The sequence below is a fragment of the Nestor notabilis genome, unplaced genomic scaffold, assembly GCF_000696875.1.
Source record: "Nestor notabilis isolate BGI_N333 unplaced genomic scaffold, ASM69687v1 scaffold23878, whole genome shotgun sequence".
Taxonomy (NCBI): Eukaryota; Metazoa; Chordata; class Aves; order Psittaciformes; family Psittacidae; genus Nestor; species Nestor notabilis.
Window position 1 is genome coordinate 31381 of NW_009940901.1, and position 20830 is coordinate 52210.

The window sequence follows — 20830 nt, forward strand, 5'->3', positions numbered from 1 at the left end:
AAAAAACAGGACAAGAACAGAATACAAGTTATTTATGATTATTGATAACTCTGGATAAACATATTTAAAGAGGTAATAAAAATGAATGGTTATGTCAAACAAATGTTGTTCCACAGGGAATATGCATTTCTAAAGCTGCAAATGGAATTCTGCAGCCAAAGCACATGTCCTCTTCTGTATTGGGGAGGTGAATGCTGAGTACTGAGAAGCAGCCATGTGCTAGATTATTAAACTGCTGAAGTGGAAAGAAAGGCATCATTAAAAAAATAATCATATATGGCAAACCCGCTGAAGGGTCTACGTGAGGATAATGAATGTGGAAATACAACTAAAAACATGGCACTCAAAACTTAATCGGAAAAATATGCAGGACATCAAAACATCAGAGGGTATTAGGGGGCTGGCAAACTGCTTCTGCTGAGGTGTGTTTTATGAAGAGATACTGTCCCTGGCATAAGCAGTGTCTGCACTCTGACTGCACTCAGTTACTTTATCCTGAATTATGACCCATTAAAGCAGACACATGAATCACTGAACTGGATTACTGCAAATTATTTGCAGTGCATTTAGCTGTTACTTTTTCATAAAAGCAAGCTGCTGATGCCCTCTAAAAACCAGGATAAAAGACTTCTATTTTTTTCCTTGAAGCTTAAAGCCTGCAGTAATATTGGTCATTTATTTATTTATGTAAGAGAGCAACTTATATTATCACAGCTTTTCACAGCATAATAGGATTTCCTAATTTGATGTCTGAGAATATTAGCATGTATTAAATAATTTAAATAATTCAGTTAAGTTTTTAAAGCTAAAAAAAAAGTATTAAGAAAAAAAATCAAGGAGACTTTACCAGTATCTTAGTAATAATGTAGTGTAACCAGAACAATAGTTCTGGAACAGACTTGTAACCATTATATACCCTTAAAAAAGTATGCCACTTTCTATACAAGCAAACCAGAAAAACAACTAAAATAATACACCATCATAAGGAAGTAAATTTTAGTATTTCAACTAAGAATGGATGAGTAACACAGGGTTAAAAATGTATTGTCAACAAGGATTTCTTCTGTTTCTACAAAAAACCAACCTTGCATATATATCTTGTTTATAGTGTTATTTTTATAACAACACAGTTTCAATCATGTGAATGGGAAAATATGAAGTAAAAAAAAAGGAAACCAGTCAATTTTGTTACATGCATTTTGCTAAGAAAAGTTCAGTTTCATAATTTCTATCTTGAAGTTGCAAGTTAAAGATTTTTCTAGATGTAAAAATACTTTTTTCAGAATATTGATTAACTCCTGTAAATGAAATACAACGTAAACAAAAAATCTTTTAAATTCTAATCACATATAATGCAAGGTATGCAAGCATTTTACAAAATACCATATGGTAGCAAAGACTTGAAGAAATTAGTTATATTACATTGGAATAATAGAAAAAGCACAGCTAAAAAAAGCCTTTCAGTGAAACATTTTTCATTTCTTTTTTCTCCGTGATACCCAAGGATGGTTCTGCGAAAACTTATTTTTTCCCCCAAAGGTACTGTCTTAGCTCTAGGAAAGGTAAAACTTTCCCATATGTATTTCATAGCTTACTGGCAGCTATTTCTATATCGGGGTGTAAAATTTTTAACAACTGCATCAGACAGAACATACGTAATCGGCACTCATGCAGGACTTCTGCTGTTCAATTTAAATGGAATTGGAAGGGAGGTTCTCAGATAGCATGAATTAAACTAAATGAGGGATACCTCCTGCAGCCTTTGCCATCACTTCTCCTCTGTAAAACAAAACAAGACTACTTGCTGTCATGGCAGAAAGCTAAGCAGAAGAGATCATAACACAGTGGCTTCTCCTTGTGAATTGCTACACAATTGGGAAAAGTTGAGTGACTTGCTATCATGGTGGGCATTTTTTCAGTGAGTGTTGACTGAATTAGATAAAAGAGTCGATCCTGAAATACTGCATTTTCTTTAATGGAATAATTTTCTCCATGATCCTTTCCCCTTTGCTCCTCCCTTTCCTCTCCCCTAAGTATCTTTTCCACATAGTCCTGTACAGATAAAGACACAATAAAGTTACAGGGAAGAAGGCTCCCTATCTGCAAGAAGTCTCCTTGCAAGCATCATGTACAGTATAAAGAGCAAGAAAACACTTTTTTTTCCCTTGTCTTATAGCAACGCAACCAAACAAGTAACAAAGCTCTTCTACATGGAGGTATGTAATGGAATTATTTTAATAATTACTTTTAATTAAAAACAAACAAACGAACAAAAAAACCCCAACAAATACACATCAGTTTTTCCAACAAAGGAATGTACATAAAAAGCTGAAAATTATTTGAGTAAGTGTATTATTTTGGTGAAATATAATAGACTCTACACACCATGACTGTCCAGAAAGGCAAAGTATTCTGATACATGTTATAATACATTTATCATCATATGTCAACATTGCCCATCATCTGAACATGCTCATTATATACGCATAATATAATTTCTTTTATCTCCACACTGTTAGAAACTATTACTATTTTTTGTACATTTACATTTGGCTAATATGACAAGTATACTTCCGAGTCATCCTTCAGCAGTATTTCCACAATTTTCCAGTGGTAATACTTCTCTTTAAAAATTTAATGCCTATCCAATATTAGGACTGATAGATCCCCACTGGAAAATTTTTATAATACAAGCATCACCAACAGATGAGACTACAATGAGAGAGAAACAGCTGCCTGTCTACTCTTTGATATCGTTAGTTTGCAGTAACATGATTCTTCAGATACGCAAGATAAGGCTATTGTGCTAAACCATGTTGAACATATCTATTTACACACTAGGATTACTCGTGACTTTTTCTGGTGTGACTCCCTTCTACTGCATTATACAAGAGAATCCCATCATAATCTCTTTATTCTTTTTACTATAGTCAAGAAAAAGATAAGGCAATTAGATGACATTTTCTATTTAAAACTTTCTCTTATGTGGGCTATATATTTAGACAGCTATCTAGCACATTCATAAGGATTTTTATGTCCCTAAATGATGAAAGAAGTAAGTAAGTTCACCAAACAACAGAGACAACCAGAAGAAGGTCTGTTCTTACTACATATTTATCTAGATAGGACTGAACCTGAAACTCTGCCTTAAATTATAAAAAGCCTTTTAAAGATCATGGGGTCATCACAGAATTTCACAGATACTGGAAATTCTTACAAAAATCCTGAATCTTACAAAGCACTCCTGAAAATGTTCTGTGTTAAGTGTTTAAATGTAAGCTAAGGCAATTTATCAGAAAGTAAAAAAACATATTTACAGAAGAGGAAAAAATAACAGTGTCTTATTTCCTCCATATTTTTGTGCTTTTCTCCAAACAAGACTTAACAGTTGAGTTTTACCTGTCTTTCCCTCACCTCAGGGAAGAGCTCTTTTTGTCTGGTTGGTGTTGAGTCTTTTTTGGCTATCCTACCACTACTTTTTAATAAAGTGATGTTGTATCTTTGAGATTTTCACAACTCAACTGACTTCGGATGAAACTGATAAAAGGATTCAAAAAGTATCATGTGGTAGGGTGGGATACAGAGGGAGAAAACACAAAGATGAGGAGATAGGGACAGACTAACAACTGAGTAGTGAAGTGTACAAGATCTGCCTTGAAGTTTGAAAAATTAGACTGAAAAATGGCTGGACTTTTTAGAAACTGAAGTCATTCCAGAAAGAAATGTTTTAATACAGAATAAGTAAAGAAGAGTTACTCCTGGGAAAAAGGATGTAGATATAGGAAGAGTGCTGCCAGCTCCTAAAGGCAAACCCATCATATTCCAGTTTGGAAAGAGCTTTGAATCAAGCCAAGCCATCAACCTACTCTGTTACAGTTCAGTGTATGACTAGCTTGGACACATGAGAAGACAGCATATTTTTCCACAACCTAAAACACTAAAAGAGGAAAATACACTTCGATGAAATTCATTCAAGTAGGCATATTAGGAGACAGTTTCTTCTGCTTTATCATCATTACTGTATTTGAATAAAGCATTATGCAACATTCATAATGACAGTTTAAAACTTCTTAAGGTGAGAAACTGGAAGAAGAGCATCACAGAAAGCATAATCTCCTTTTAGGAAATGGATTTGCTAAATACAGTATGGAAAAATTACTGTTAAATTACAAAAATTATATGGAAAATTAGTAAACATCCTGTAATGGGTCAAAAAGAGACAGTTCAGACAATCAAACCAATCTTCCCAGAGCTCAGTCAGCATTTTCACTAAGAGGACATGATAGAAAAAAACCACTTTTGTTATTGTCCCAGTTTTAGACTCTATAAGCAAAGGACAAGCATCCATTCTAATCTGAATGCAGTCAAAACAGTTCACCTCCCACAGAATAAAGTCTCAGATGAAGTCTGTGGCTGGCTATAGCTATCAAAGAACAAGGTGACACCACAGATGCAGAGGTGTAAGATTCTGTGCTGTCCAAGCTGTTGTACAACAAAGAGGCCTAGTAGCCCAGGAAAGCATGTATTTCAGATAATACGTTTCTTCTACACTTGGACTTCCTTATTTTTTTTTTTTTACCCCACACTCTCTACAGGCTAAAGTAAGAAATACAGAAAAAATATGCATCTTTAAGATGAGATGAGTACTAATGGAAAGACATAATGGGACCTTTTGCTGGCATCTCCTTGTAGATACTCTGAATAAAAAATGAGCAGCTTCTTGTTCAGATTTACAGAACTCCCTTGAAAATTCTGGTCTTAGACCAGAAAACAGCAAATCACACTTGGAAAATCTACTATCTGGTACTAGTAATACAATATTTTTTTCTATTTATGTGAAATAAAAAATCCACAATTTCCCTAGAAAGAAAGAGGCAACAAAAGTGAGTGATCTCATCACGGCATTCATATTTACAGACTCAAAGACTCATGGTTAGATTTAGACTCCAAGGACTGCTTGAAAACTGATGTTCAGCTTTTATTTGTAGAATAATATGGACTAGTTTTGGTTACTTATATAAAAGAAATTGCTACTGATCTAAACAGACTGTACAAAACCTTCTGTGACTCTAAATATGTACACTTCTAAGTTTAAGCTTACCTGCTTTGAGTTTGTTAAATAGAGTTTTGCACCCAAATTTAGGATCTGCAGCTTTACAAGGTCATCTTCATTAGTGAAGCTCTTGGCTGTCTTTCTCAAAACATCAGGTGCGATCTTCGGAACCCGTTCACAGTACTCGCCAATGAGCCAGAGAATGCTGGCTCTGGCTACTGGAACCTGAGAAAACATTGACCATTCTTAAGTTAGCACAATCACAAAGACTACTTGTGCCTGTCTGTGTTCAGTAATAATAAAATACTGTTCAGTAAAATACTATTTAAAGACAACTGCAATGCAAGAAATAGAGACCAAAATTATACACTGTTCAATTGGCCAATGTCATAGATTGAATATTCGTGCAATTTAAGATACAGATCCTGTCCCAAAACCCATGTATTAAGTGCATTACAAGTTGACAAGACAGAGAAGGACTAGAAACAGAAGCTCACAGAAATGATATGCATCATGTTCATGGTACAAGCTTGTGGCAGTTGGAAAGTCAATCCAAGCCTTCAAGACATGGCTGGGAATTCTTGCCACCAGGTTATGCTAAATACCATGTTGAAACAGAACAGTGCTTTTTTGTGACTATATTTATCTAAAAAAGTTTCCAACAATAGAGCTTGCTCAAATCCTGCTTATCTACTTGAAAAAACTCAAGAATTTAAGACTATTTCTATCTTTCCTCCATTTTTATTTAAAATTGTATGACAGTAAGATTTGTATTTTTGCAGATGTCCAAGGTCAGCTAAACATAGAATTTTGGAGAGGAAGGAGTTCTCAATACAAGCTAACCCCTTAACTGAGAACACTGTGACCAGAAGCTTCTCGCAGGTCTTACCGTTTCAGAGCTACTTCATTGTTTCACCGAAATAAATAACTGGCAGTAGGTTTTTAGATGAACTCCTATCATATGGCTCAGATTTCAAAAGGACAGTACTGTCACAGATGGAGAGGAAGCAAAACGTAAAAGCACAGAAGGAAAGAGAAACTCATGCTCCACGCAGAGTTTAGTGAGGAGTACTTACTAGTTAAATGAAGTGACATTCACACATTCTTCTCAAAGGTAATCTAGTCTATATAATCTGGTGGTTAAATTAAAAACTGCATTTGTGCTATATACCTCCCCAAAAACATTCTCCTTCCTTGAGAGGAAGGAAGAAAATCCGCAATGAGGAAATTCTTCTAGGCAGAAGCATGTTTTACACAGCATCTACAAACCATGGTGCTGTCATGTTCTGTAGAGACTCTTGTTCAATAGATGTTGAAATATTAGTGAAAAACATAACTGTTCTACCAAATGACTGACTGTAGCTCAGAAAAAAAGGAAAGCTTCCAACTGTAACTGCAATTTTCATCCAATTTTGCTGTTTTTTTCTAAAAAAGTAAAGAACATTGGCACTAACACTTTCAATTACTCCATATTCTATGCAGTATTCTTTCTTAATAAGCTTACACTTAAGCAAACGTAAGTTCTGCCTTAGGTAAGATTCACAGGAGAAACAAGCTTTGGAAATTCAGCATTGTTGTTCTTGAAAAAATAATTCTTAGCATCTTTTATACAACATTTGAATTACTTTTCCAGCATATGTCAATTTTTAATATACAAACCCCTGTTTCTCAGAATTACAATAGGGACCAACTATTAAGTACCCTATCCTGTATACACATAAAATTTAAAAGTACTGCTTTGCAGTTACATTCATAAAAGGTAACAAATACAAGTGAACTATCAAGGTCCAGGATAGCAATTTGCAAACTATGGTCCACAGTCTCTAGTTACTGGCTCACTAAGCCATACTAAAGAAATACTAACTATATTCATGAGAAATTTTAATGATTAAAGTTTGGGAACAGCTTTGAATAAAGTCAGCCTCACAATATCTGCCTCTATACTTCATATTGTTGCAAATACACATGCCAACAAAAATATAAACAGGCATATCATGGGGAAAACAGAGGACTGTGTCTCCCGACAGAGAAAGTAACCAGATCACAGAAAGACTGAATAGAGAAGTTCAACAACAACAAAAAATCCCATTGAGAGATAAATGCCAATTCAAAACATGGAAAAGGTAAATTTTAAGGCAGATGTAACATAATGTATTAAGAGTGATTTAACATAAATATATGTATTTATTGAGATACAGATTAGTATTTCTTTTGTGTGTGAATTGACAAGGAAATTTAAATAGTCTTAGAACTTAAAGTGTGAGAGAGAGAAACAAGCTACTGAACAACTGCTAAATATAAAAACTTTAAATGCAGTCAGAGTATGTCGCCTGTGAAATGGTAAGACTGATGCCATTACTGTACACTGACTTCAGAAGGGAAAGAGGTTATTTCTAATGTTCCAAAGGTTACACTGCATTAAGACCTCACTCCCCATCTATTATCTTAAATTGGGCTAAAGAATAGTAATTGAGTGGTACATTAAATTTTCCAGTATTGGAGCAGTTCAAGTTGCCTGCTGTACAGAGATATACCTCTAAATAAGAATATATAGGCAACTTCAGATTTCAGTTATGCTAGATTTATTTTTCTATAATATTTCATTACAGACTTGTTAAAATATTAGAATTCTGACAAGATCATGCAATACCACAGTTTGGGCAAGAGACTATTAGAAACATCCCTTTTTCTACAATTGTTTTTTTCATAAAGCAGAATTCCTCACAGAACAGACCAATTTCAGTAATCATACTTATGAAAGACAAACATCACTGATGTAATTTTCTCAGTCAAATCAGGACCACACTTTAAAACCACAATTAAATAGGTTTAAACAGTGTGCATTTAAGCATAGTGTTTTACTCTTTAAAGTTTTTTCCTAGTTTGTGAAATGTAATTATAAGAATAATAAACTAGCTTTAGAATACAAAACAAATTAAGCCTAATTTGAAAAATAGCAATAACGGAAGGCAGATGAAATTTCTCATGAGACTGCCTTTTCACCAGGTGGTTAGTTTACTAGGTAAATACTGTACATATGAAACACAATTTTGTGCAACAAGAATCAATATCAATTAGACTTTCTGAATCAAACCCTAAGTGGAAGCCACTTTAATGAAAAGCTTATGTCGAACTGATGAACCCAATGTTTCTGTGTCACTGGATTCATCTGGGGTCGAAATCACACAGTATTTTCAGACGACTTTTTCTCTGTTTAAGTCTCCCAGTTCTCAACCATGTAATACCAAGTACATGATCCTGCAGCCATTGTTTCCAGGGCATTCTAAACAGCAAACAAGAAACGAAGCTACTTCTAGACCTTCATTGCCTTTTCCAGTTTAGCTCAAGTAGGGACCTTGAATTGACAAAAATGCAGCAAATAATACTTTCATTATTCAGCCCTGCTCTGCATTATCCTCAAAGGCAAACAGGATTGTAAATTACTTTGCCTGATGTTTTATTCCATGTGCCCTGAGCAAGTGGTTAAGTGCACTTTTTAAGCCTTAGAACCAGAAGGCAGTTCCTATTGCCATTTCAACCCATTACATGTCTGGAGGAAAATAAATAAATGGTTAAAAAAAAATTAAAAAAAAAAAAAAAAAAAAACAAAACCAAAAAAACAACCCAGGCAGACCCTCTTCCCTCAAAGGAAGAATCTGGTTACTGCAGATAGAGAAAGACATTATAAAGACTTTACAGATCACTGTAAGCAGCATAATTCAAAAGCTATTGTAGTTCAGCTCTAACCTTGTTACACAACATACTATGTTTAAGTACAACTTAAACCCACCAGTTCTGGTTATCCACATTTGTCACAAACCCAGGATATATTCAAATTGTAAATGAGGTCTAAATCTCTAAATTCAGAAGAAAATTTGCATAGCTAGCAATTCTTTTAAATTTTATTGGAATCAGAAATGGAAAGAGGGATGAAGTCCACGTGAAACATCAGACTGGCAGCAAGAAGAAAGGCACACAGGAAAGAATAGGAGTAAAAAACAAGTGTTGAAGGCTTTTTGTTTTCAGATGGTAGACCTTCAAGGACTCCTCCATTATTTGAACCTCTACACATAAAATTCCTTTAAAAAAGGATTGGTTTTTATTCAAGCTCAATATTTGTTTCAAGTTCAGTGTACAGTGTCCCTGGACACAATAGCCCAAAGGCCATGTATGTCTATCAAATTCTAAAATATTGCATAGTTACTAGAGCAAGTAAAAAAATCATCATATTATGAGAATTGTTCATTAAGGAATTACTTAAATAAAGGTTTAAAAATACATTATTAAGGTGTATCCTAGGAAAAAGAATGTAGCTAGAATGTGTATCTTGGAAAACTGAAATACATGTCAACATATGAATATCGCATCTTGTGACAGCTTCCCAACATTGAGGTAACAGAGAACTTGAAGAAAGCAAGCAACCTCTGCTGTGAAGCCATATCAGAGACATAGCAATAAGCAGCATTACACAAGAACACTGCAGAGGACCTTAAGTTTGTTATTGTTGGATGAATGGACAGAGCAGTGCCAAAAACTCCCAGTTACCTAATCTAGTAATAAGAATCCAACCCAAACCAGTAATTAGTAATTCTCAATTGCTCCCATAAGTGACATGCTTTGCCCCACATATTAAATTCTTCAAAGTTACATGCATCAACCTTAATTTTCCTCTTTTTCTTGTCTTTATCCCACCAAGAAGTGTTCCTCCTCATCTCTAGATAAGAAAACAGTCTCAGTCATATTCTAAAAGGAACTAGAAATGAGTCTGTAATGAAAACCACCAGCTATTGAAAGAAAAAAACCCAACCAAAGAGATAGTCTTGAAAAAGCCAGAGCTACTGCTACTGGGTACAATTTACCAACATAAATTATTTTTCTAAAAAGAAAAGGCAGAAACTAATTTGGAGACTGCTGCACCTTGTTTATATGAGGAAATACACAAATGTAGACCACCACTGAGACATTTATACTCAGAGCTAATTCTTGTTAGGTTGATTTACATTCATTCATTGCTAAAATGAATTAAGATAAATCAAAAGAGGCATACTTTGGATGTTGCACAAAAGTGTCTCATGTTAATTCAGTTTAATCAATGCAATCTAGCCAATCCACTTTAAAACTTAATTCAGATTGAATCTGTAAGCTCACTTAGACAAATTCTGGACCACAGGTGTTTTGAAGTCATGTATGGCTATATGACACATATTTGATGAGAGAATATTCTCAAAGCTTCTGAAAAAGCCTACAAACAACATCTTTGAAAATGCCATCTTTTATAAGATGGAAAGGCACTCTCATGAATAAAAAAGGAACAGATACTAGAAAAGACAAAAAACAGTTAGAATGGAAGCAATCATCAGATGTCCCAAGGGACCTATAGGGGAAAACCTGCTGTTCAACAGATTCGCAAGTAACCAAGAAAAAGGTTATTTAGCGAGGAGATAGTCTGCTGACACAAAATTATCCAAGGTAATCTAAACTAATATAGAGCCTGAACAGTTGAAGATTACTTACCTACTAGTGATACTTAAAAATCAGAAGTGGTTTTTCAGAAGTGATACAGCTGGCCTTGAAACATTAATAACAGGACTTGGAAAAAAAAAAAATTTTACACATTCTGAACCCTAAAGTATTTCTAGGGAAAAATATCTTGGAGCTGGAATATTGATCTGTACTATGCACAGGTCTTGGTACTCAACAAATATCAGACACAAAACAGATCTCAAGGATCTTTGCCTGAGCACACCTGAGATAGAAGTTTAAGGTACAAATGATAACATAGCAAAGGTAGAAAAATAAGCGCTCTTTTTAGATACGCAAGAAACAATTAATTACAGGGCAAGCTGAAATAGATCTAGTTCTAAACTTTAATGTAAATGAGAGTCAATAGTCTGCAAGAGCTCAGTAGTTTTTAATTGAACTTCCTAATATTTCTTGTAATTGGTCAGATATATTTAGCTTACTGTCTATCCTACCACTTTCTAAATGGCTTTGTAGATGAAGCAGATGAAGACAAGATTAAGGAACATAAGAATGAGAAAATTTCAGATTGGATGGCCTGAAAGAAACATTGATTCAAAAGATTTTAAAGCACCTTATCAGTGACAATCACAATTTCAGGCTAACCCAAGTGAAATTTATAACAACATGAACAAAGTAAATTCAGGCGCCAACCTAAAAATGTTTTCTATCCAGTTTACACTGGTTTTGTTTATTGTAGTGGCTAAGTGTTCATCATTTACCTAAACTAAATAATAACAGAACAATCAAAACCTTAAGTGCTTTTCTATTTAAATGAATTTAATTCTGTTCATGTTTTGGTTGTGTTTTACATAGTATTAAATTGGTTTCAACTTTCAAGAAGCATCAAAACTGCTTTTCCACACTTCAGATACTTTAAAAAAAAATTCATGTATTTAAAGCTTGAAATATTAACCCAGAAGTATTAATTGCATAAAATAGCTACAAAACGCTTTTTGGTATTGAACAGTATATTTGGAAAACAACTATTTTCTCTTGAATAATATGCTGAAATACGATGACAAGCTAATTTGACAAAGTGCCAGAAGATGTGTATAAGATTATACACAATTCATGAGAGAGTAATTATCAATCAAAATATTGCACAAATTTTCTGAAATCATAGGTGTTTTTTATAAAACAGGTAATACTTATTTGATACAGAATTAGCAGCAGTATCTTATAGCCTCTTTTGGTTCTGGATATAAGCAATACAGTAGAATTTTCTTTACATCAGTTAAGAAGTTTGATTGCAAGCTCCTAGTGACCAAAAATGTGTATGTTTAATCTGCTCAGCAAGAATGAACTGACCAGATTGCATTTCCTTTTTCTTTTTATATTCTAAACTTTGTTAAAGTCAAAAATAGCAGATTCACTTATTTAGAAAATATTTACTGCTCTATCATCAATAAATGTGTAATGATATGAAACAGTTCTATTTATAGCATCCCCAGAAAAATAATTACTGACAGATCAAAATTTGTCACCACTGAGGTATGATAAAATAGGTAGCTAATCATTTTCAGCCCTATAGGGTAAGACCACTACATGTTTCATCAATAACTGGGACTCTGAGGAAAACTGGGAAGTAAATACTGAAATACTTGAATATCTATTTAACCTAAGGATAGATTATAGATAATAATGTAAATTTTACTGTTTAATGTCACAGAATCTTAAACACCCAGAAGATGAAAATGCAACTTCAAGAAACATTGCAACACACCCACAGGAGCATGTCTGGCACCATTGAAAGATCAGGTGATTTCAGGATAGGGAAAAATTTTTAGAATAAAACTTTTTAAACTGTACCCCAGATCAGTAAGACAACTAGCTGAAAATCCTCAAGTTGAGTGCTTTGTCATTATTTTCATTTCAACTTACCCGCTCCACGTTTGAAACGTGCTATTCATCTTGGCCTAATGGTACTAGGAATACTCAACAGATCCGGGGATCTCTTTCAAAATAGCTCCTGAGGTCTAAAGCACAAATTGATGCCATCTGATTGCTTCTATTTCCTCTTCCTTAAGATCATAAAAAACGATATTTTATGCTAAAAATACAATAATGTTCTAGTTCACTAATATATCTATTTCCATCTATGGCCCAGATTCAAAGTAGCTGGTGTGATTTTTATCAGTCAGTAAGGAATATAAAACATTGTGCACAAATACTCACTGTAATGTTATCCAGGAGTTTGGCCATATGCTTAATAATTTCACCATGGTGTTCTGGCTGTGTTTGCAGCAGTTTCTTAATGACAACAACACTTTCAGCAACTACAATTTCTGTTTAAGACAAAACAAATCATTGATTTTAAAAGCATTTATGCAAAGGAAAAAGCCATAAATAATTGATTGTAAAAGATGTTATCAGCTTTCTAAATATGCTTTGCAGAACTGAATTCTATTTACTTGGTAACTAAGATGTAAAACGCTCTAAGTAATACAAGTTCAGCTTCCCGAATCAAGTTATAAGGCGCAGAAAGAGGACACAGAAGTGCTCTAAATGTACGTCATGGCTTAAGCCCAGCCGGTAACTCGGAACCACACAGCCACTCGCTCCCTCCTCCCGCTCCTGGAGGGATGGGGAGGAGAATCAAAAGCATGTAGCTCCCATCAGTTAAGAGCAGTCCAGTAACTAAGGTATAATACAAAACCACTACTGCTACCACCAATGATAATAATGATAAGGGAAATAACAAGGGGAGAGGATACAATTGCTCATCCCCCGCCAACCGATACCCAGCCCGACCCGAGCAGTGATCTGGGCCTTCCGGGTAACTCCCCCCAGTCTATATACTGGGCATGACGTGCTGTGGTATGGAATACCCCTTTGGCCAGTTTGGGTCAGGTGTCCTGTCTCTGCTTCCTCCTGGCTTCCCCTCCTCCCTGGCAGAGCATGAGACTGAGGAAGTCCTTGGTCGGAGTAAACATTAACTTAGCAACAACTAAAAACATCGGTGTTATCAGCGCTGTTCCCAAGCTGAAAGTCAAAACCACAGCACTGCACCAGCTACTAAAAAGGAGAAAAAATGAGTGCTGTAGCTGAACCCAGGACGATGTAAAATATCATCCTATTACATACTTTTTAAAAATCCCCTTTTAGTAAAGCTGCACTTTGTATTTTTCCTTTTCAGACTGAGGAACAGCATGAAAAAAAATCTGTTTTTCATTGAAAATATGCATATTCATAAGTAATTTGCTGCCTGCATTAACAATACAAGCGCTTGTTTAAATTTTCAAAGATACCTACAATGTCAAATGTAACAGCTCATTCATAAACCAAGAAAAATAACTAAACATTTCCTTTGCACTTTTTCACCTTTTAAACAGTCTCTCTCAGGTCTGTAATCTAATCTCTAATACATTCAAACAAAGCTTCTAAATAGCAAGCTGTTCTAAGATTTATGCCAAAGTCATGCACTGGAGTGCTTAACTACTGTAACAAGTAACATTCACAGCCTGATCAACCTGTATGAAATGTACAATTCTTGAAGCTGAAAAAAACCAATTGGTGCTGAGGTAAGCTTCTGTGCAAGAGTAAATTCATGCTGCAAGGAAAACTGAAACCGAAACAGACTACTGTAGAAGTTCAACATTTCATTGATACTACAAAAAGGGAGTAACTATTTCTCCTAAACTATCATTGTTTAAAACAAAGAAAAGGCCCAACTACCATTTGTTAAACAGAGGTATTCCCACGTTTCAGGAGTTACACTGATGCATGGACAGCAATCAAGCATGCCGAAGTTTCAAAAGAACAGCATGGGGAAGAGATGTGTGATTTTTTTTTTTTAAGAAAGTGAACTTCTTTATGGAGAAAGACTTTTCAAAACCTGTAAGTATGCATCATTAAGCCGTAAGCTTTTGAAATGCTTAAATCTTACCTTGTGTCTTTTTGAGTCATCCTTTATCTGAAATCACATCTTAGCCATTTTTCTAGACTAATTTCTCAAAGCAAGGTTAAGACACCTATTTCACATATCTCAATGTCTCACACAATCCTACAGATCAGTTGTGTTTGGTCAGATATTAAAACAAAAAGACAGTTCTCAAAATTCTAAAATTACAATCTGGAATGTTTAGAGAGGAGGACATCATAATGACAACCTTCATTAACGAGTGTTCTGTGATACTACTTAATGATTAAGCAAAATAACACTGGACCCAAAAATATGAGCAGACACGAAGTCATTATTAAAAACACCCGTTTAACAGTGTAGAACCAATCATGATAAAATGATGTGCAGTACATTAAGTCACCATAGAAACTACTTTAATCCAATCTGCAGGACCAAATTTAAAAATGGAACCAGAATTATAAGCAAATAAACTAACAGGTTCCTTTTACATGAGTCTAGATACCAAAAAAAGAAAGTACAAATAAAAGCAAAATGAGTTTGTATTAGAAAAAGGACTGACCTAATCTAGAAGAGAGGCTTTCTGAGGCTTGCTTTATGCACATGAAGAATCCCAAAATGAGCATGAAATAAAAGACAACATTTAGGTTTGAAGACAAAAAAACCCTCAAAAGGTAGAGATAAAATTGGCATTCTGAATGAGTGGTAAAAAAATCTGAAAATCTAACTGCTGGAGTTATCAAAGAGAAAGTACATGCAAGACAATGATAAATGAATGCAAGAATTTCAAAACAGAGTGTAAACTAAATTATATTAAAGAGTCATAAAAAGTAAACCAAAATTTAAAAATAAAGACTAAGTATCACAGAAAATCTGATCAGGAATGCCTTTATCAATAAAGAAGACTACAAGAGCAACTTCCATTTTCACAAGTCATAGGAAAATCTTCGTATAATGTTCACTGCTAGTTTTCTTTACTAATTTTGAAGCAACTACTCTGAACAACATAGTATCTGAAGACCCTGGACAAGTTCTCAAAGACCTAAAATATATTCAGTCGCACAATGCTCCATTTTGCCAAATAATTATGCATATAAAAATTAACAATGTAGTGGACAGTCAGTTGTGGGGACAGAAATAGAATTTTTCGTAACTGAGAGTTTGACGTCATTATAATAGAAACTCAGGGAAAAGACCTTAGCAAAGAGTGTTTTACCAGAGAACATTCAAAAGCTGCATTCTGAAATACATTTGATACCACTGATGCTGAGTTGAATTTCCTTCCACTTACACTAACCAGTAATTCCAGAAACTAAACCACACAACTGAAGAGACTAATTTATCCTAAGTCTGTAATTTATATAACAACTATTTCTAAAAGCAGCAAAACTGCATCAACTGTTTTTGGAAAGAATATACCAACTGAATCTCATCATGAGGCTGTAAGTGCACCCTTACCAAATTTGCAGATGATACCTAGCTAAGTGGTGTGATTGACACACGAGGGACGGCATGTCACTGAGAAAGACCTGGACAAGCTTGAGAAGTGGGCCCATGTGAACCTCAAGAGGTTCAACAAGGGCAATTGCAAGGTCCTGCACATGGGTTGGGGCAACCCCTGGTATCAATACAGACTGGGGGATGAAAAGATTGAAAGCGGCCCTGCAGAGAAGGGTAGATGTACTGGTGGACAAAAAAGTGGACAAGAGCCAGCAATGTGTGCTCATAGTGCAGAAAGCCAACTGTACCTTGAGCTGTATTGAAAGAATTGTGGCCAGCAGGTCAAGGTAGCTGATCCTGACCCTCTGCTCCAGAGAGACCTCACTTGGAGTACTGCATGCAGCTCTGTAGTCCTCAGCACAGGAAAGACATGTTGGAGAGGGTCCAGAAGAGGGCCACAAAAATGATCAGAAGGATGGATAAAGCAAGTCATATGGTGACAGTAGTGCAGAAAAAATTGAGTCAATTGGACTCATTTCTGAAAACCTGGACCAAAGAGCATGGCATTAAATGGATATATATCACACCCCATGTCATGCACCAGCCTCTGGGAAAATCAAATGACACAATGCACTGTTAAAGACTACACTGAAAGCAATGGGAAGTGGAACTTTCAAACACTGGGATACATACTTAGAAAAGCCACCTGGTTAGTTAACACTAGAGAATCTGTCACTTGGTCTGGGCTGGCCCAATCAAAACTTTTACATACCGTGGAAGGGAATAAAGTTCCTGTAGTGGACATAAAAAGCATGCTAAGGAAAACAATCTGGGTTATTTCTACCTCAGGCAATGGCAAACCCATTCAGAGAATTGCTTTTACTCAAGGATCTGGGTGTGCTTGGTAGGTAACGCGTGAGGAATTCACGTGATGGGGATGTCCCATGGTGGGGAAGTCCCATATGTAGGGATTTGATTTTGGGTTAGAACAGCCAGTGAGTTAAATTGTTTGACGTTAACTGCTATAAAACACTGTATATTATCACTTCTAGGATGCCTCTACACCAACCACCACACTGGGCACCTCGTGGTGCCCACCTCTGCCACTCTGGATTTGTGGATCTGAACCCACCTCCCTTTTGATCACCACATTAATGAAGAATTAACTCTGATGAAACCAGACAAGCACAGCTGTGATGGAATCAGAACTGGCTCCAGCATGCAATAATCCAACATCACAGACCAACTTTCCTGCCCTGAAAGACTATAATAACAGACGGAGCCCAAAGTCATGGGCTACATAAACTTGACATTTATAGAGATGGTCCATAGTCTAAGGGAATGATGTTCGTGTGTATATCAAAAGACAGGAAAGATGATGGGGTATTGAAACTGTGAGACCTGGGCATACTACATCCAGTTCTGGAGTCCTCTGCACAGGAAAGACATAGGCCTGCTGGGGCACTTCCAGAGAGGGACACAAAAATGATCGGAGGGATGGAACACCTCTCCTATAAAGACAGGTTGAGAGAGTTGGGATCATTCAGCCTGAAGAAGAGAAGGTGCTGGGGAGATCTTATAGTAGTCTTTCAATATTGAAAGGGGACTTATAAGAAAGAAGGGGACGACAGACTTTCTAGCAGGGCCTGTTGCAACAGTACAAGGAATAACGATTTTGAAGTAAAAGAGGGGATATTCGGACTAGATATAAGGAAGATATTTTTTACAATGATGGTGGTGAAACACTGAAACTGGTTGCCCAGAAAGGTGTTAGATACCCCACTGCTGGAAACATTCAAGGTCGGGCTGGACAGGCTCTGAGCAACTTCATCTAGTTGAAAGGGGGGTGGACTAGATGACCTTTAAAGGTCCCTTTAACCCAAACATTCTATGATTTGGTTGTTAGAAGGTTATGCAAATAGTTAAAACTAAAGTAACAAGGCAATTATTAGAGCTAAGTATCCAAACAAACATTAAGTTTCTGCTTTTCAGAACTGTCTGAACCTGGTTAATTTTTCCACCCTTATAAATAATGAACCCTGAAACCACATCAATACATATAAACTGAATGCTACAAAGAGTTGGTTTTCTAACAGTAATTCCAATAGATAGGTAGTGGTTACCTGATTTATTAACAGTTCCAGTGATTTTGTGACTTGCCTGTTCAAGTTTGTATAGATTGGTAGAAAAAATTTTAGCTATACATCTTACAATTGTGTTTACATTCAACCTGCAATTTCCAACAGAAAATGAAAGTCAGCCATTGAAGGAAAATCTGCAGGATCTCTAGTATATACAGTACAGACAGACAAAAGACTTCCTATAATCCCATTTGTCTGTTACACCTGAGAAGACTTTTACGTTACAGTGGGGCCAGCGGTTAGTGGAAATTATCAAGGCAATTGCTTAAAGGAAATGCATCACTCAAATTCCAAATGTCACACCAAAGATCTAAAATGACTTTTCTTGCTATACTTTCTTCTGTAGATGAGGAAGGAAAATAATTCTTAGCCCTCAACATGGCTCCCAGAAACAAGGCTCTGGGGAAGCTGGGAACCACTCTTGAATTTTCTTTGTATATTTATGAGGGCTTTGTTTAAAGTCAAATTTTCCCTACTCAGGGAAGACATGGGCTATGGTAAGAAAACATCTGAATCACAGAAGCATATAGAGAAACTAGAAACTTTAATGATGAGACAATCAAAGAGTTCTGTGAAAAGTTATTCCACACCTGTCTTCTGAAGACATTATTTTGAGAAGTGACACTTTGCCTCTCAGCCACCTTGCAGAATTATTAATGGCACAGCTCCTGAGCCAGATACAGCCAACATGTCTTGGCTCTTGGTTTGTATCCACAGTAAGGGCCCTTCCAGAACAAGGACATAGAATTTGAAGGCAGTTTTGCCACAGGCTCATTCTCCAAGATTCTATTTTGATTTAGTAGAATTAATTTGGTCATATCTCTTTCACACTCAAGTGAAATTACCCATAATAAAACAGTGCAGAGAAAGCAGAGCTAACTCTGCTTTCAGGGACCTCAGAACCTGACGGACTTAACAGCATGGGCTTCATGCTACACAAAGGCAGCAGAACGGTTTTCAGGATTCAAAGAACTGTGGAAGAAGTAGCACAGCAAACAGATTGCTTGCACACTTTAGTGGTGAAAATTGGAGGAAAGCAAGATTAACCAAGACTCTATTCTCCTTCTCATGCTGAATCTCTGTTTTTTCTCCCTTACCATGTCCCAAACTCTTCTTATGTTCAGTAAACTGTGACTATTCGTAATTTCCTGCCACCTCAAGAAAGGCACCATGTAAATTATGCCATTCTATTCATTCCTTGAAAGAGGGAATAAAGACACTGCAGCTATGGTAAAGTAATTTGCCAGATGCCAGGTTTAAAAGATCCTCAATATATCCTTTGCAGTCTTTCAGAACAGTAAGCACAAAAAGATAATTTTATTTGCTAGACAACTACTCAGAAACAGTCAAGAAAACTAATCTTGCTGAGACAGACCTTTGTATACATGCACATGCATATGTGTGTGAGTATATATGGAACTACTTTGAGGAAAATATTAAATTGAGAAGCTATGATAAAAGAAGAAAAGCTTTTTCATCTTGCTTCCTTCTTAGCAAAAAGAATACTGGGAGGAGGACCTGCAGTTCATAAACCAAATAACAGAAAGCTCTGAGTGTATCAGGGGCTCACAGGATGACAATGTGCTGCCAAAGTGATGTCTCTAATAAAGGCCTTCTTAGGATGACCATGAAAAATATGTCCAGTAGATATGGAGAGGAATTAATGCTGCTTTTCAAAGCTTAGAGGAGATCTCACCTGTGTTCTTTGAACAACCCTAATTACCCTAGGCATCCCAATCCCACTCCTTCCCTCCTTCCCAAAGTTTATTATTTTAACTGAATCTTTCTTAAAGCTATTTCCAATATTTAACCATGTTAATGTAGATTGTACACTATATAATAATCTTCCAATTCTCTTACTGACTTCTTCTGTGCAACATTCATTGGTAACTGTTAAGAATAAGCAATATTATCAGGTACTGATTTACAGTGCTGTTATAACCTATTTGACTTTATATGTTCCTTAGTGACTTGCAACTCCATTTCACTCTATAAAAATAACAGAAGGCTAAATTACAAAATCAAGCCAAATTTGGGCCTGTTTATCCTAAAACTATTTAAGATGGTTTTTTCAGTTAGGCATTGATGCACACAAAAAAAAAAAAAAAAGGAAAAAAAAAAAGAAAAATTCCAAGCTTTCAGCACCCTCTGCAGGCTAACTATTTTGATGCAACTAAGCATGTAACAGTAAAACTACTGTCATCTATGATAATCACAACAGCACACTTGAATAATTGCAGTATTTCAGGGAAAAAAAAAAAAAAAAAAAAAAGGAAAAAACAGCAACAACAACCAAACAAACAACAGAACCAAACCCAAACAAAAGAGGTAAATATGTATTTGCAGGCCACAAGGAATTCATTTCGCTAACAAAAGAGAAAAGAAGTACCCCAGTGATTATGAGAGCCTTTGAAGTACTTTATACAAAAAAGCAGCACTAAATCACTGTTTTTATCTAGTCATGTCAGATTAATTCTTATAAAAGTGAACTCCCATACACTTTTCAAAGTGATCTGCTCTGTGTGGTTCTCATTAAGAAAAGGTTTCATGCCTTCAGCTACTCAGAAAACAAACACAACAATTAGCTTACCATCCCTGTTGGAGAGCAAACATACAAGGCCGTTAAGGCATGTGTCAGTCACTTCGGTGATGTTAGTTGCACATCTGCCTATAGCCTGAATTGTAGCTGCAGCAAACTGTTTATCTTGGCTTTTCACGTAAGTCTAAGGAAACAGGATTTTCATTAGTCAATACACGAGTCTTGTCAACCAAAGGCTTACCCTACTATCCTCATAAGACAGATATACTGTATAA

The 20830-nt window shown here is 35.8% G+C and overlaps 1 protein-coding gene across 1 annotated transcript in view; it reads right to left on the reverse strand.

The window, feature by feature from the left end:
- LOC104399758 (AP-3 complex subunit beta-1-like) overlaps positions 1-20830 on the reverse strand; it is a 49345-nt gene that overhangs the window by 16097 nt on the left and 12418 nt on the right. Inside the window, exons 7-9 of the mRNA XM_010020616.1 lie at positions 20607-20739; positions 12752-12861; positions 5102-5278 (exon numbers count right to left, since the gene is read on the reverse strand). Of these exons, the coding sequence (XP_010018918.1) occupies positions 5102-5278; positions 12752-12861; positions 20607-20739 (420 nt within the window). The remainder of the gene's footprint in view (positions 1-5101; positions 5279-12751; positions 12862-20606; positions 20740-20830) is intronic.